The following is a 17,150-nucleotide window of genomic DNA, read 5'->3' as shown; positions in this document are numbered from 1 at the left end:
CAAAAACGCTGAGAATCGATAGAACCTCAAAGTCCCATGCAAAATGGCCGTACACTGTACCCTGATGACATCATACAGACGAAACTAGTTGGGGAGAGTCACTCTGGCTTCACATAAGGTTACTTATCTTAATCATCTTTGGTTGCTGGAGCGCACGCCCATTTTGACTGGGACCTGGAAGTGCTATTGATTCTCAATGCTAACCGAGTTTGTCAGCCTTTAAATGCATTTCAATGTGTGGGGATTGTTTGTTTAAAATAAAAACATACTACACTATTGCATTCTCTAGCTTGGTAATTCCTTTTGTAATGTTCTGGTACCTCTGGTACCCTTATTTCCACATTTCTCTCTTAATATTGCGTCCCATCTTGCTATCCAAATGGAACGCATACACCTTTAAGGGCAATGACGTCATCGCCGGGCGCCGCTATGAGCGGCTATTTCAATCGCCGGCTTTCTCTCACTCATTGCTCGTTCAAACCGCATGTTGCCTTGTCTTGTCCAATGCTGCCGGAGCTTCAAGCTATTCCCCTTGCCTGAACAAGACCGGAACCTCGCTACCGATCCAGTATCTCGCTACCGGATTACTCCATTACTCTTGGACCTTGCTACTACTAACCCATCTAGTGATAAGTACCCCGCAGGGGATTCCTTCCTCAACCTAACTTTCACTATCTACTACTGCATACTAAAGAGACTATTACTATCTAAGCTATTTCTATCATCTGCATAGATTGCTAGCTCTTGGGACTACCATCACCTATCATTGCACTAGGTTACTCTCTCTTGCATACTTCATCTGCTGTCCCCTACCACCTGTTACTATACATGATTGCTAAAACCTATCTGCATACTATCATCACCTACCACTCTCCTGAATACTACTACTAAGTGCTCACCATTCTGTTGCCTGTCTCTCACCTCTATTCTATCATATACGTTCTATCACTCCAGGAACATCATATTGAGTGTATGTATATTTGCATAACAGGCTGTACACAGTGATGAAGTCCTGAGAGTTGGATATGTTGTTCAACACATTCTCTACATGACTACTGAGTGTAATAATTCTGCAGCTGCAAATCCATTCACTAACAAAAAACGCATGAGCGTTACAGATTGAACAAGCCCGAAAAAATATGGATTCAGCAGAATTACCCACTCAAGTAATGCAATTAAAACAACAAGTAGATGCATTGATACTTGCTCTTACAGAGGTAAAAAACGAAAATCAGGCTTTAAGACAGCAGGTTGGCCGTCTTGCGCAGCTCTCTGCTGCTCAGCCCCGTGAGCCTAAGATAAACCCTCCTCTAGTGTTTACTGGTGATCGGAGTAAATTTCGTGAATTTAAAAACGCATGTCGATTGCTATTCTTGTTTAAACCTCATACCTACCCCACTGACCAAATCAAAGTCTGTACCACTATTTCCTATCTGACGGGTGATCCCCGGGCCTTGGCAGACTCTCTCTTTGAGAAAGATGACCCACTTCTTAACTCCTATCCTTTATTCCTAGCGCAACTCGCTAGTTTATATGAAGACCCCAATAGGCAGAGTACTGCTGATACCCAATTGAGGGCTTTAAAACAAGGAAGGAGACCTGTTGAGGACTTCGTGGCAGATTTCAAAAGATGGTCCCTTGATTCAGGGTGGAATGACACATCCTTGCGAACGCAGTTCAGACTCGGCCTATCAGAAGCCGTTAAAGACGCGCTCGCCCGAGCGGATTTACCTGACACCTTGGATGGCCTGATACAGACCAGTATCAATATTGACAGACGACTGCGAGAAAGAAAGGCTGAGAAGATGGGATTGCCATTGTCTAGTCCTTCTCGGATGTCGCCTGTTGACCCTACTCCTATGGAGGTAGGAATGATACGCCCACCTTTGACCTTTTCCGAACGTGCCAGGAGGAAAACCGAACATCTCTGCATGTACTGCGCATCCCCGGATCATTTGATAAACGGCTGTGCCCTTGTCCGCAAAAAAGAGGGTGAGTGTTCAAATGTCTTGCTAGGGGGACTAACAACTTCATTTTCTAATCCTTATCCTTTATTAATTTGACATTACAGTGGGACCAAACTAGGATCACCACCAAGGCTATGGTCGACACAGGATCTTGTGGGAACTACATTGATACTTGTTTTGTTACCTTAAATAAAATACCTATTATTTCAAAACTTAAACCTGTCTCTGTTAGTTTCATTAACGGTATTCCGTTATCCTCTGGTCCCATCACTAATCAGACACAGGCACTCCTTGTCACTGCTGACGGGTCTCATGTGGAGACCACCACTTTTGATGTACTGACCTCACCATATTTTCCCATTATTTTGGGACTTCCCTGGTTACACATACATCAACCAATCATCGATTGGAAAACAAGAACTCTAACCTTCTCTTCTCACTACTGCGAAACCACGTGTAATCTCTCATCACATGGAAGGATCCTGTCTGTGGTGTCGGATGAGATTATACCAATATGTTATCAGGATTTGTCGGAAGTCTTCCTTGAGAAAAACGCTCAAGTGTTGCCTCCCCATAGGGACTATGATTGTTGTATCGATCTACTCCCTAATAGCAAATTGCCTTTCGGTCACGTTTATCCTCTTTCACAGGATGAACTCTCTCATCTCAAGGAATACTTGGATGAAAATTTGGCGAAAGGATTCATCAGACCTTCTACTTCCTCCACTGCTGCAAGACTCTTCTTTGTCCGCAATAAAGATTCAAGTCTCAGGCCTATTATTGATTTCAGACAATTAAATGCCATTACAATAAAGGATCGTTATCCTTTACCTCTTATTCCTGAACTTATAGAACAGGTGCGCGGAGCTTCCTACTTTTCGAAATTGGACCTAAAAGGGGCATACAACTTAATTCGAATCCGTGACGGGGATGAATGGAAGACAGCATTCAGAACCAGATACGGACTGTTTGAGTACATTGTGATGCCATTTGGGTTGTGTAATGCTCCCGCAGCCTTCCAACGATTTATAAATGACATATTCAGAGACTTGCTTGATGTTTGTGTTGTAGTATATCTGGACGATATACTTATTTATTCTCATTCCTTATCTGAACACATAAAACATGTAAGACTCGTGTTGTCAAGACTACTTGCACATAATTTATATGTTAAATTAAAAAAATGTTTATTTCATAAAGAGGAAGTACTATTCCTAGGATACATTATATCCAAAAATGGAATCAAAATGGACATGAGCAAAATATCCTCTATTCTAGATTGGCCTGTGCCAACAACTCGCAAAGCATTACAAAGATTCCTCGGATTCTCTAACTACTATAGAAAGTTCATCAAGAACTTCTCTGCTATTGTGAGACCTCTCACACAACTCACAAGTACAAAAAAACAATTCAAATGGTCAGAAGAAGCAAATGGAGCTTTCTGCTTGTTGAAATCAAGCTTTACTTCTGCTCCCATACTACGCCATCCAGACCCATACCTTCAATATATTTTGGAGGTAGATGCGTCAAATATGGCAGTAGGAGCAGTTCTCTCACAACGACCAACAAACACTTCACCACTTCACCCAGTTGCTTTCTTCTCAAAGTCACTAAGCAGCCCCGAGGTGAATTACCCAGTGGGTGAAAAAGAGTTACTAGCCATAAAACTGGCATTAGAGAATTGGCGACACCTACTTGAGGGTACTCGATTGCCAATCCTTATATACACAGATCACAAAAACCTTCAATACCTTCAGACTAATAGAACTCTTTCCCACCGGCAGGTACGATGGTCATTATTCTTTTTGAGATTTAATTTTCTAGTGACCTATACACCTGCAGACAAAAATAAAAAAGCGGATGCGCTTTCACGATTAACTGAAGATAGCTACGCCAAGGTTCCCTCAGTTCCTATAATACCCTATGAACGTATTGTCGGTGTTGTCCGTTCGCTGAAGGAAGAGATTTTGCACAGCATAGGACTGGATTCACCTCCACCACAACTAAATGCTGATGCAGAAGGCTTCCTCTATTACAACGATAAATTATACATACCCCCTACTATGCGAACCAAGATCTTCTAATTGTCGCATGATGTACCTATGGCAGGACATATGGGTATGACTAAAACATTCAATTTACTTACTAGGCAATTTTGGTGGCCTGACATGAAGACGACCGTACAAAAGTTCGTTTCATCTTGTGACATCTGTGCAAGGTCCAAAATTGACACTACAAAACCATCGTGTCTACTTTGTAGTTTACCAATACCCCAGGTTCCATGGGAAGTGGTGTCCTTAGACTTTATAGTAGAACTACCACCTTCCAAAGGATTCAACACCATTTTAGTGTCAGTGGACCATCTGACCAAGATGGCACATTTCATTCCTATCCGAAGACTACCTTCATCCAAGCAAACAGCGGAATTACTTGTGAAACATGTCTTTAAGTTACATGGTATTCCAAAAACACTTCTGTCTGACCGTGGTTCACAGTTTATCTCAAAGTTTTGGCAAGCTCTATGTCAGATTCTACGAATAGAGCGAAAACTTACTTCTCCTTACCACCCTCAGACCAACGGACAGACAGAAAGAGTCAACCAGTGCATTGAGCAATATCTACGTTGCTATACTTCATATCTACAGGACGATTGGGTGGACCTCCTCCCGCTGGCGGAATTCGCCTATAACAACGCGACCCACAGCACTACTAAACAAAGTCCATTCTACTTAAACTATGGGTTTCATCCCACACTTCTTCCACCACGTATCTTGCCATCAAGTAATCCAGTGGCCTCTGATTATCTTACCCAAATAAAGGATTCCCTGGGTTTACTCAACACCACCATCTCACATGCCCATAGCCAACAAAAGAGGTACTACGACCTTCGTAGAAAACCCTCTCCCCAATATGCCATTGGGGATCTTGTTTGGCTTTCTACAAAAAATTTGAGATTAAAGATCCCTAGTAAAAAACTTGGACCTTTATTCCTGGGACCTTTCCCAATAAAGAAGCTTATTGGAAAAGCTGCAGTACAACTCACATTACCAACAGACCTCAAATTACATCCCATCTTCCATGTGTCTCTACTAAAGCCCCATGTTCCTAACCAAGGAATAAGGCCTACCATCTCACCTCCACCTCCTGTACAAGTTGAAGGCGGAGAAGAATTTGAGATAAAGGAGATTCTGGATTCTCGTATCCATAGAAGAAAACTCCAATATCTAGTACGATGGAAGAACTATGGGCCCCAAGACGACACCTGGCTGGATACCTCCGATATACATGCCCCTAGACTGATTCGCAATTTCCACTCGAAATACCCGGAAAAACCAGTTCTGTAATGTTCTGGTACCTCTGGTACCCTTATTTCCACATTTCTCTCTTAATATTGCATCCCATCTTGCTATCCAAATGGAACGCATACACCTTTAAGGGCAATGACGTCATCGCCGGGCGCCGCTATGAGCGGCTATTTCAATCGCCGGCTTTCTCTCACTCATTGCTCGTTCAAACCGCATGTTGCCTTGTCTTATCCAATGCTGCCGGAGCTTCAAGCTATTCCCCTTGCCTGAACAAGACCGGAACCTCGCTACCGATCCAGTATCTCGCTACCAGATTACTCCATTACTCTTGGACCTTGCTACTACTAACCCATCTAGTGATAAGTACCCCGCAGGGGATTCCTTCCTCAACCTAACTTTCACTATCTACTACTGCATACTAAAGAGACTATTACTATCTAAGCTATTTCTATCATCTGCATAGATTGCTAGCTCTTGGGACTACCATCACCTATCATTGCACTAGGTTACTCTCTCTTGCATACTTCATCTGCTGTCCCCTACCACCTGTTACTATACATGATTGCTAAAACCTATCTGCATACTATCATCACCTACCACTCTCCTGAATACTACTACTAAGTGCTCACCATTCTATTGCCTGTCTCTCACCTCTATTCTATCATATACATTCTATCACTCCAGGAACATCATATTGAGTGTATGTATATTTGCATAACAGGCTGTACACAGTGATGAAGTCCTGAGAGTTGGATATGTTGTTCAACACATTCTCTACATGACTACTGAGTGTAATAATTCTGCAGCTGCAAATCCATTCACTAACAAAAAACGCATGAGCGTTACACCTTTGCACTTATCTGGAGGTGGAGTGGGGAGGAACTGGAGTAGGCCATATGGAGCCAAACTAGAGGAAATAAAGATGATTATATAACAGGGCATAAAGGATCTGGTGAGTGGCTTTTCAAAATGGAGAGGTGGAGAGCACTTTTTGGCATGGTTGAAGAGCACTAATAATGAAAACACTTTATTTGGACTGGTTTACATTATATTTACATTATATTTGGACATTGAGAAGTTTGACACAACACAAGCACTTTATAATTAGGATTGGAAGAAGTGGATTTGTAGTTGGTGTATAAACACTGCACTGATTCATATATTTAGGGCTAATATACATTTATGGTTAATGTTGGAATTTAAATTTTACAAGGCAATAGCTGGTAACAGCAGATCAGTAATTGTATGCAAATAGCACCAACAGCAGATCACTAATTGGGTTTTTACTATATATTTTTCTTTCAATATATTTTATTGAATTTCGAATAAAGGAAGATATAAACAAAGAAATATGACAGTTTCATACAATGCATGAGTGGGGTATCGAACATAAGTAACTCAAATACAAGGTCAGGTCCAAATTCCATGGTCATTTAGGCTAGGGGTCAATTCCACCTTACTTCTGTGGCTGAGGGGTAATTTCCCACTTCCCTGGACACTCTTTACTATTTTACAACTTTACAACATAATAGTTATCAACCACCTGTAGCAAGTTTAAGTGTTTTTTTTTTTTTGTTTTTTTTTAGTATAATTGAGTTTAGTATATGTTTTTGTAGATAGCACTGCACCAACATAACTATATATGAACTGCTTTACTATTTTCCATTGCATTTGGAAATAGGAGGTACAGCACCTTACAACACTTGATTTTGCACATTATTTGCAGAGGTTCATTGTATTATATTTCAATGCTTTAGATTGCCATACCAAATAATTTCCAAAATGTGCTCCAAACAAGTCCATGGGCAAACCACCAGATCCTCTATAGTTTATACAGTATTGTCACCTCTTTTTATTACTACTGAAATAAATAGTTTGGAGTTGTCCTAGAGTATCTATTATGTCTGTTTGCATCCCGTTAAAATGTATCCATAAATTGAATGTGTGTTTTCTTTTCAGATAAAGAGCATTTGGAAGCTCATGGAGGCTGGTTGTCTTTTATTTGGGTCTGTGTATATAGACAGCGGTGTGGGAAATGACACTGCTTTCATTATAACCTGGCAGGCCCCAGACCCTCCTGACATTGTCATTGAGAGCTCCATTGGATACAAATATACAAATCTTCAGCATGATAATACCTCACAAATCTCTTATCTAAAAATTCCAGGAACTGCTCAGGTACAAGATTAAATCTACATGTTCAAGATATAACATGTATTCATATTTTCACAATACTGCTATTTAACATCATTTTTGTAAAAAGTCTAACATCAGCCAAAACAATTTTTTTTTCCTGATTTATACATAGAGGAGAAAAGTAAACTTTTCTGATTTCTGTGTGTGATCCCTTCCAGACTGTACTAAAAAATGTCCTTTTTATCTGTGTCCATACTGGGAAGAACTCCTATTACTTCCTGTCCTTCCAGGAAGGGAGGACATATATTCTCAGTGACACAGTGGGAACACAAGCTGAAGTAAAAACCTCACAAAAAGCTGTAACCCAACCCCACTCTTTCCAAAGAATGGTTTGTTTGTTTTTTACATGTATATATTTTAAACCCATGTTTCATATGGTCCCTTTCACACCAGGAGACCGATTGGGTCCACCTGTCAATTTTTAGACAGACCCGATTGGACCACCCGTTGTTCTCTCTGGAGCAGCAGATGTCAGTGGATATGTGTCCGCTGACACCCGCCAGCATCTGATCATGTCTGCTAAAAACAGACAGATGGGGATCCATTCCCCATCCGCCTGGCGGATCGGATAACAGTTGGATGGAAACAGACAGGCAGTCGGTTTCCATCCAACCACCCCATAGAGAACAGCGCTGAGCAGACGGATGCCCTGGATGGAATCCGCTCCGCCTGAAAGGGGCCTGTCAGTTTGTTGTGAATGTAAAGTGTTTTATCAAATAAACATTTATTATGGGGTACACCTATGTAGCGTTATCACAGATCATTATGGTTTTAAAAAGAGCACAAGCTGGTTGCTTACAGAATCGATCTCTGATTTAAAACTTTGAATGGAGCTGCCTGTCAGAGAATCAGCGGTAGAATAGTGGCATATTAGCCAATTCTCAATATGGCCGCGTCCGCACAAATACGCGCACGCGTTGTGAGCGCACAATCCCTGTGGCAAAGACGTGTGTGCGCTGGCACATGCAATGGACATCACATCCTGGCACCCTCAGGCCTTTAAAAGGATGACTGTGGCTCATGGACATTGCTGACTGGTCTTCAGCTTCCTGCTTCCTGTTCCTGTGTTTGCTGCTGTTTCTGATCACCGGTTGTCAACCCGGATTTCTCTTGGATTCCTCTTGTCTCGCTCCAAGCTCTGACCTCGGATTGTTCACGGATCTTCTCTTGTCTTCTGCCCTGTGTATGACCGTGGCTTGCCTAACCACAAATCTGCTATCTGATCTGTTGACCACTGGCTTACTGACCTCTGCTTCCATCCCCGACTACACCTTCTGCTGTGCCTTGTCTGCTGTGATACCCCTTGGTGCCCGTCTGCTGTACCCAGCCTGCAGTACCTACCTTCAGTACTTACCTGCTGATCCTGCCTGCTGCACTTTCCATGCACCTCTCTTAATCCCCTTAATCTTCCATTACAACCTGCTTCCAGCCATGTGCAGTATGAACCATCCTCAACGCTCTTGGGTCCTAGTGCTCATCTCCTCTGGTGTCCATCTGCAGAGAGATCTCCCTACCACCAACCCTCATCTGGGGCACAGCTGGCAATCCCTACTACTTTGGGCTTTGTGCTTCCTGTTACCATTTTCAGGGTTACCGAGCACTCTCTGCATTTTGGCTTCAGGACCGGGTATGTGACACTGTCAGACAAGGAAGGGCAATGAGTCAGTAGTCTGACTCATTGTCATGTACCTGATTGATGCCTGAAGTAGGAGCAATTTCCAGGAGCAAGTCAGGATGTTCTAGAATAGCAGGCAGAGACAATATCAAGAGGATATCTGAGGATGGTAACTAGGGTGCTAACTAGGGAACTCACATCTACACTAAATAGCAAAAAAAATAAAAATTTCATTTTTTTTTCATCGTGAAAAAAATGGGCCCTTTAATGCTGTTGGGAGGAGGCGAAGTATGACATCACTCCGGCCCTCCAGGGCCATAGAGTTGAGTGGGGGCCAGCTTGCCCTCACTTGTCTTCCTGCCTAGGAGAGGAGAGGAGCGGATCATTTTCCCCGCTACCCAAGTCGCGCCCACGGTGTTCAAATCACACATGTGAGGTATCACCGCGATCGTTAGAGTGAGAGCAATAATTCTAGCTCTAGACCCCCTCTGTACTTCTAAACTGGTAACCTGTAGACATTTTTAAAGCATCTCTTATGGAGATTTTTAAGTATCAGTGTTTGTCGCTAATTTCACGAGCGTGCGCAATTTTGAAGCATGACATGTTGGGTATATATTTACTCAGTGTAACATTATCTTTCACATTATAGAAAAAAAATTGGGTTAACTTTTCCAAATAAATTGCATTTGTAAGACCGCTGCGCAAATACAGTGTGACATAAAGTATTGCAACAATCTCCATTTTATTCTCTAGGGCCTCTGCTAAAAAAAATAATATATATCATGTTTGGGGGTTCTAAGTCATTTTGTAGTGATTTTAACTTGTGAACAACAAGTGTCAGAAATAGGCTTGGTCCTTAAGTGGTTAAAGTTGTTAGGGTTCACAAACACTTTCAATGCAAGCTAAATGCAGCTGAAAGAATGTTGCGTTTGCCCATTTACATAAGCCTTAAAAAAGCAAATCACACACAATTTCTCATGTACTGTACTTAGATAATTGTACCTCCTTGATGATAAAAATGTTGACAAATACTATTTTAAAGTATTTTATGTTTTAATTGTATAGAGCGGCACTTGGCTATATAGAATAAAAAACACCTTAAATGACAGTCAGACGCTTGGTGTTCTAGTTACCTCAAGGCCATCATCTGAAGTCCTGCCATTTGTACGTTTTACTGCTGGAAAAATCAACAAAACAGCCACTTCTCCGCACCCGGTTACATTATTTGCAGAGGTTAAACATGGATTTACAGCTGTGCTGGGAGCTAATGTGACTGCTGTCATTGAGCCAGAAACTGGAGATCCTCTGACTTTAACTCTCCTTGATGATGGGGCAGGTACACCAGACTGATTCTCTATATAGGTTCATTTATTTTTCTTCTTCTTTTTGCTAAATTTACATAAAAAGACTGAAAATTTTGAAAAAAAAAAAAAAAACTTTTTCATAGTTTGTTATAAAATTTTCCAAACAAGGTAATATTTCAGCATCTCATGATATAATTGGGAAAACTGTGTCACGTGATTCAATTATCATACGAGATATTCTTTAGTGAATTGAGCCCACAGGGTGTACCTTTCCCTCACACAAAGGGTGCTCCTCACGTAGGCCCCAGGGCCATCCTAAACCAAGCCACAGGACCAGCTAAATTATATTAGAGGGTCAAATTTGGAAAAAGGTTCCCTTTCTGTCCCCAGTGTGCTCTTTGAATACCCTGGTGGTTCAGCCCTGCAGGGGGCTCTCTCTCTCATTCTCTCTGTCAGTACACAGGGCTATATCATGTTGGGCAGGGGTGTCCTGTTCCCATACCCTGTCTACTCTGGGGCCCACTCAGAGCTGTCTTATAAAGGAGCACTAACTCTACCCGCTAAATCAACAAAGGCAGGGCAACTACTTAAGGGCACTGACACTTGACTGTTTTGTTACCCAGACTTCTGCTTTAAAGCTTATATGAGATTTTATTGGTTGGGTTTAGATATACACTATATTGTCAAATGTATTGAGATGCCTGCTTTTACACGCACATGAACTTTAATGACATCCCAGTCTTAGTCTGTAGGGTTCAGTAATGAGTTGGCCCACCCTTTGCAGCTATAACAGCTTCAACTCTTCTGGGAAGGCTGTCCACAAGGTTTAGGAGTGTGTCTATGGGAATGTTTGACCATTCTTCTATTTGTGAGGTCAGACACTGATAATGGAGAGAAGTCCTGGCTCGAAGTCACTGCTCTAATTCATCCCAAAGGTGTTCTATGGGGTTGAAGTCAGGACTCTGTGCAGGCCAGTCAAGTTCCTCCACCCCAAACTTGCTCATCCATGTCTTTATGGACCTTGCTTTGTGCAATAGAATAGAAAAACAATAGAACAGAATAGAATAAAACAGAAAGAATATATAACCATCTTCTGATTAGAATAGAATAGAAAAAGAATAGAAAATAAAAGAATACCAAAAAAATAAAATAGAATAGAAAAGAATAGAATAGAAAAACAATAGAACAGAATAGACTAAAAAAGAAAGAATATATAACCATTTTCCGATATCCTGAATTTTGAATATAATGAATTTGAATTAGAATAGAATTGAAAATAAGAGAATAGAATAGAATAGAAAATCAATAGAATAAAATAGGATATAACGGTTTCTATTCAATTCCAGGAGGGCTGACTAGGAGGAGTTGAGACACTGGAGAACCTGAAAAGCAGTATCGTGAGTACAGGGGATCTTGTCTAAAGGCCTGACCAGGAAGCAGGCCACTCCGGAGTAGAGTAGTCAGAGGACGGGTGTCAGCTGGTGGATAGAAAGGGGGTACTAGGCGAGTGCCCTGAAGATAAGTGCTAAAGATTCATCTAGTGGCAGCATGAAGCTGCGGCCTTGCTGCATTCTCAGATAGAAGTCATCAGCATTGTGAATAGCTCAAGTGTTGGAGTATCCCACTCATCCCTTCTCCCATCCCTATCTAAAATAATACAACAAAACAAAAACCCCTAGACTGTTCATTGACTGAGTCAAAAGTGTTAAGATTCTGCATGCATTTGCTATCGGTAACCCAGGGGGACCTGAAAGGTGAGAATTCCAGCAGCCCTCTAGGGAGCAGTGCTACATCTACAAGCATTTGTATTGGGAGGTAGGTAGGGAGTGGAACCATGAGATGGTGCTCAGAGGTGGGTAGGGGGCGGAGATGAGAAGTGACTCAGAAGGGGGGGGGGAGTTCCTACACCTATTTTCTGACAAAAAAAGCCCTGGTTATATTATATTTTATTTTTTTCTATTCTATTGTTTTTATATTCTATTCTTTTATATTATTTTGGATTCCATTGTTTTGTATTCTATTCTGCACTGCGACAGATGTGCATGGGGCACTGGCACACTGCCAAAAATGTTGATGGGGCATGGGGCACTAGTGGTAGTCCTGTGACAGATTGGACAATAGTACACTGTGGCAGATGTTGATTGGGCACTGGTACACTGTGACAGATGTTGATGGGACAATGGTACACTATGACAGATGTTGATGGGGCACTAGTGCACTGAGACAGATGTGCATGGGGCACTGTGGTACCCAGTGACAGATGTTAATGGGACAATGCTACACTGTGACAGCTGTTGTTGGGGCACTGGTGGTACACTGTGACTGCTGTAGTTGGGGCACTGGTGGTACACTGTGACAGATGTCATATTTTATTTTATTCTATTCTATTAAATTCTATTCTTTTCTTTACTATGCTTCCATTTTTTTTTAATTATTTATTTTATTTATGTATTATTTTATATTCTATTTTTTTGTATTCTTTTTTATAAAATCGTTTTCTACCGTATATACTCGACTATAAGCTGACTTTTTCAGAACATTTTTTATGCTGAAAAAGCCTCCCTCCCACTTACCTGTTCACCCTGGGGCTGATCGAACATCAGCGGTGGCCGGCCCTACATGTACACTGCGCATGCACCATCGCCGCTCGGGAAAGCCCGTACGCACTTGGCCATTCTCAGGCAGATGGCGCATGCGCAAGGACGTGGGGCACCATTTTTAAATGTAAGGCACCTCAGAGATGGGTAAGCAAGACCCCTGGGCAGCCTCTGCATATCCTGCACCATGCCCTCAGCCCTGCATCATGCCCTCGGCGCTGCATCTCCTTCACCGTGCCCTCAGCCCTGCATCTCCTGCACCATGCCCTCAGCCCTGCATCTTCTGCACCATGCCCTCATCCCTGCATCTTCTGGACCATGCCCTCAGCCCTGCATCTCCTGCATCATGCCCTCAGCCCTGCATCTCCTTCACTATGCCCTCAGCCCTGCATCTCCTGCATCATGCCCGCAGCCCTGCATTCCCTGCACCATGCCTGCAGCCCCTGCATCTCCTGCAACATGCCCGCAGCCTCTGCATCATGCCCACAGCCCCTGCATCTCCTGCACCATATCTGCAGCCTCTGCATCTCTTGCACCATGCCTACAGCTTCTTCCTCTCTTGTACCATTCCTGCAGCCTCTGGTATCTATTTTTATTTTTTAAATTTACCAGTAGCTGCTGCATTTCCCACCCTAGGCTTATACTCGAGTCAATACGTTTTCCCAGTTTTTTGTGGTAAAATGAGGTCCCTCGGCTTATATTCGAATCGGCTTATACTTTAGTATATACAGTAATTCTTTTGAATTCGATTTCAATTCAAATTTGTTTCGGAGTTCGATCCAAATTTGCTTGTGAATTCAAATTGAATTTTGTCCAAATTTTGGTTTATTATTTCGGATTTGTTTAAATTCGTTACTAGGATGCATCCGAATTTCTGAAAAACAAAAAATGTGTCTGAATTTAGATTCGAACAAAATGAACCACGCGTGTCTATTTAGTTGTACTTTAAACAATTGTGTCTGATTCATAGTCTGAATCATAATATGCAATTGCATGTTGTAATTTTTCTCATTCATTGCAGGTCATCAATTCACCCTGTTGGCTGAATTCCAACTAGCTTTGATTCTCTGTAAAGATAATGACGTTGACATATATTTTACTATTTTTATATAAACATTCTTTAGGTGCTGATGTTACCAAGGGTGATGGCGTCTACTCTATCTATTTATTTCGCTTTACTAATAATGGTAGACATGCACTGAAAATGTTTGCTGAGTGGACAAGCACTACCTCTCTGAGGCCTCCTCAGAGCAACCCAGCCCTCTATGTTCCTGGCTACATCGAAAATGGTGAGCTTATAAACCAAAATAATGCTAAGCTTATAAGTTACATCATATAGACATCATCTTTTATTATTTAGATTGCACTATAAATATTTATTGCAGGCACCATCAATATGAATCCTCCTCGACCAGTTTATAAAGGTCCAAGCACAAATGAAATGTTCAGCAGAGTCCTGTTTCTGGGTAGTTTCGAAGTTAAGAATGTCTCTCAAAACTCATTGGATGAGGATGCTTTCCCTCCATGTAAAATAAATGACCTTGAAGCAAAAATGGAAAATGAACATGTAGTATTGTTTTGGACAGCACCGGGTGATGACTATGACCAGGGAGCTGGTGAGATTTCTTTGCTATAAACAAAAAGCTGCATTTTATACTGTATTTTACTCCAAAAAACTTTCAAACAAATTTTGGATAGAGTGGGTGGCTAACATTTTTCTTTTGGTTATTTTTGTTATCGGTGTCCCATAAGAGAAATTTCCCTTGCCTTCCTGTCCCAGAGACCACACGGGAAATGAGAAGAAACACCATTTAGACCAGCCTTTCTCAACCATTTCAACACAGAGGAACCCTTGAAATAAATTTCTGGTCTCGGGGAATCCCTGCTAAAAATTAAAAATCTACAACTCATGACACATTAGTGTGACAGTCAGTGGGAAGAAGGCTCCTTAGTCTTGTCATCATTGAGAAGAATTACCCCCTTACAGATAGCTAAAAGGGACAATGGTGTCATTGGAAACTTATCTGAGAGGCAGAAATTGCCCATTGCTCAAGCAACCCCTATCAACCTCAGGAACCCTGGTTGAGAAACCCTGTATTAGACAGTTGTCATGAGACAATTTGTCACGACTGGAAAATGTCCCCTCTACTCCCATTCTAGTGACAACTGTGAAAATTTTTTTGTTTGTTTCTCTCCCTGTGACAATGTTGTTTGGGACAAAAAAGGGAAGAAGAAATACAGTGATTACACATACAGCAATAAAAACCTGACAGGGGTTTTAAAACTTGTACACACTGTACAAATATAAAATATTTAAAAAAAATTGGGCTTTAGATCTACTTTAGTATTTGACAGATTTTTCTACATTGGACTTAATGTGGACTCAATTACTAACACAGAAGGACAGGAAACTGCAATTTTCGATTTTGTTACTTGCCCAGCTTTTGTTATAAAAATGTGTAACTGTAAACTTTTAAATCTGTCAGTGAAAAATGTTATCTTTTTTTATTTATAGTTTTCAGTGTTTGGAAATACAGTAACTTTATTTAAAACTGACAGTCTTTAGATTATATTTGGAATTTAAAGTAGACCAATACTGCACTTTAAACTTTTAAGATAAATAGGCCTACCTAACAGCAGATACTGAAAGACCTCTAATACAACAAGTAGGAAATCAACCTTGATTTGTGCCCTTTCTAATTTAGGTTCACTTTGTTTCTGTTGCCTAATTTTCTATGACTTCATCGTTATATACCATAAACTGCAGTCCCATTGTAGTGGCTAGGTCTCTTTTATTGGGCAGTGGAAAGACACTTTGAGGCACTTAAGCATGGCATCTTGTACTGTCTTCTCATGGACTTTTCCTTTTAAAGTTTAAAATAAAGGTTCAACATAAGAAAAACATAGGTTAAGTCATATTTTTGTTTTTTTTGTTCAGTTTCAGATTATGACATTCGAATAAGCATCAATCCATTAATTTTAAGGCAACACTTTCCCAGAGCTACAGTCATCAATGCTTCTTACATCAAACCGAAGAATGCTGGCAGCAGGGAGACCTTCATATTTAGGTTGGAAAATATGACTGCAGGCCAGGCCATCATCACCTATATTGCAATCTGCTCTATTGATAAAAACGGACAAAGGTCAGAGATATCTAATTTGGTTCATGTGACCAGTCCCAGGGTTCAGGAGGAAGACACTAGCCATGCTTACTCCACAACTGTTGAAAACAGCAGTGCAACCACTGTAATAGTAGCTGCTGGGTGTGCAGTTTGCCTGTGTCTTGCCATAGGAGCTGGCGTATATGGCTGGAGGAAATGTCAGTTTTATAAAAAACCTTTTCAGACATCTGATAGTGGGTCATTGTTAAAGTATAACATTACAAAAGAGGCCAAAAATAGCACAAAGAGCCATGGTGAAGACATTTGTTTACAGGTGATATCAAATGGTGATGAGGCTCTACCTGGAGAAAATATAGCTGTGTTGGATGAAATTAAAACAGAATAAAATAAAAGATAAAAGGTGTGTATACAGTATATAGTAAACACAGTGTATATATATATATATATATATATATATATATATATATATATATATATATATATACATATACACACAAACACACACACTCACACTATATTCCTAACAGTATTGGGATGCCTGCCTTTACATGCACGTGAATTTTAATGGCATCCCAGTCTTAGTCTGTAGGGTTCAATATTGAGTTGGCCCACCCTTTGCATCTGTAACAGCTTCAACTCTTCTGGTAAGGTTGTCCACCAGGTTTAGGAGTGTGTCTTTCTTCCAGAAGCGCATTTGTGAGGGCAGGCACTGATGTGGACGACAAGGCCTGGCTTGCAGTCTCAGCTCTAATTCATCCCAAAGGTGTTCTATCAGGTTGAGGTAAAAAATATATGCATACATATCTAGAGGATCACGCTACCATCCACTCCCTGTATTAATTGTATGAGGGTGATTTGACTCTGTATGGGGCGATGGTGCATGAGATACTCTCCTCTTTATCTCCAGCTGAGGTGATGACACAGTGATTTTTATCTTTTTCTTTATGTATACTATATGGTACTTCATTATAACAATGCTCCCTCGTTATTTCTTTGTAATTTGCTATATTAGTAACCTCCTACCTAACATTTAACCCTGAGTGC

General features: G+C 41.1%; 1 protein-coding gene across 3 annotated transcripts in view; it reads left to right on the top strand.

The window, feature by feature from the left end:
* LOC309561724 (calcium-activated chloride channel regulator 2-like) overlaps positions 1 to 16,492 on the top strand; it is a 56,505-nt gene extending 40,013 nt beyond the window's left edge. For all 3 annotated transcript variants that reach the window (XM_082265715.1, XM_082265717.1, XM_082265716.1), the window contains 5 exons: positions 7,232 to 7,450; positions 10,149 to 10,419; positions 14,109 to 14,273; positions 14,370 to 14,600; positions 15,923 to 16,492. In XM_082265715.1, coding sequence (XP_082121841.1) covers positions 7,232 to 7,450; positions 10,149 to 10,419; positions 14,109 to 14,273; positions 14,370 to 14,600; positions 15,923 to 16,491 — 1,455 coding nt within the window. In that variant the 3' untranslated portion in view covers position 16,492. The remainder of the gene's footprint in view (positions 1 to 7,231; positions 7,451 to 10,148; positions 10,420 to 14,108; positions 14,274 to 14,369; positions 14,601 to 15,922) is intronic.
* The last annotated feature ends 658 nt before the right edge of the window (positions 16,493 to 17,150 follow it).

The sequence above is a fragment of the Pelophylax lessonae genome, assembly GCF_965119305.1.
Source record: "Pelophylax lessonae genome assembly, chromosome: 8".
NCBI classification, from domain to species: domain Eukaryota; kingdom Metazoa; phylum Chordata; class Amphibia; order Anura; family Ranidae; genus Pelophylax; species Pelophylax lessonae.
This window is presented reverse-complemented; position numbering and strand designations above follow the sequence as displayed.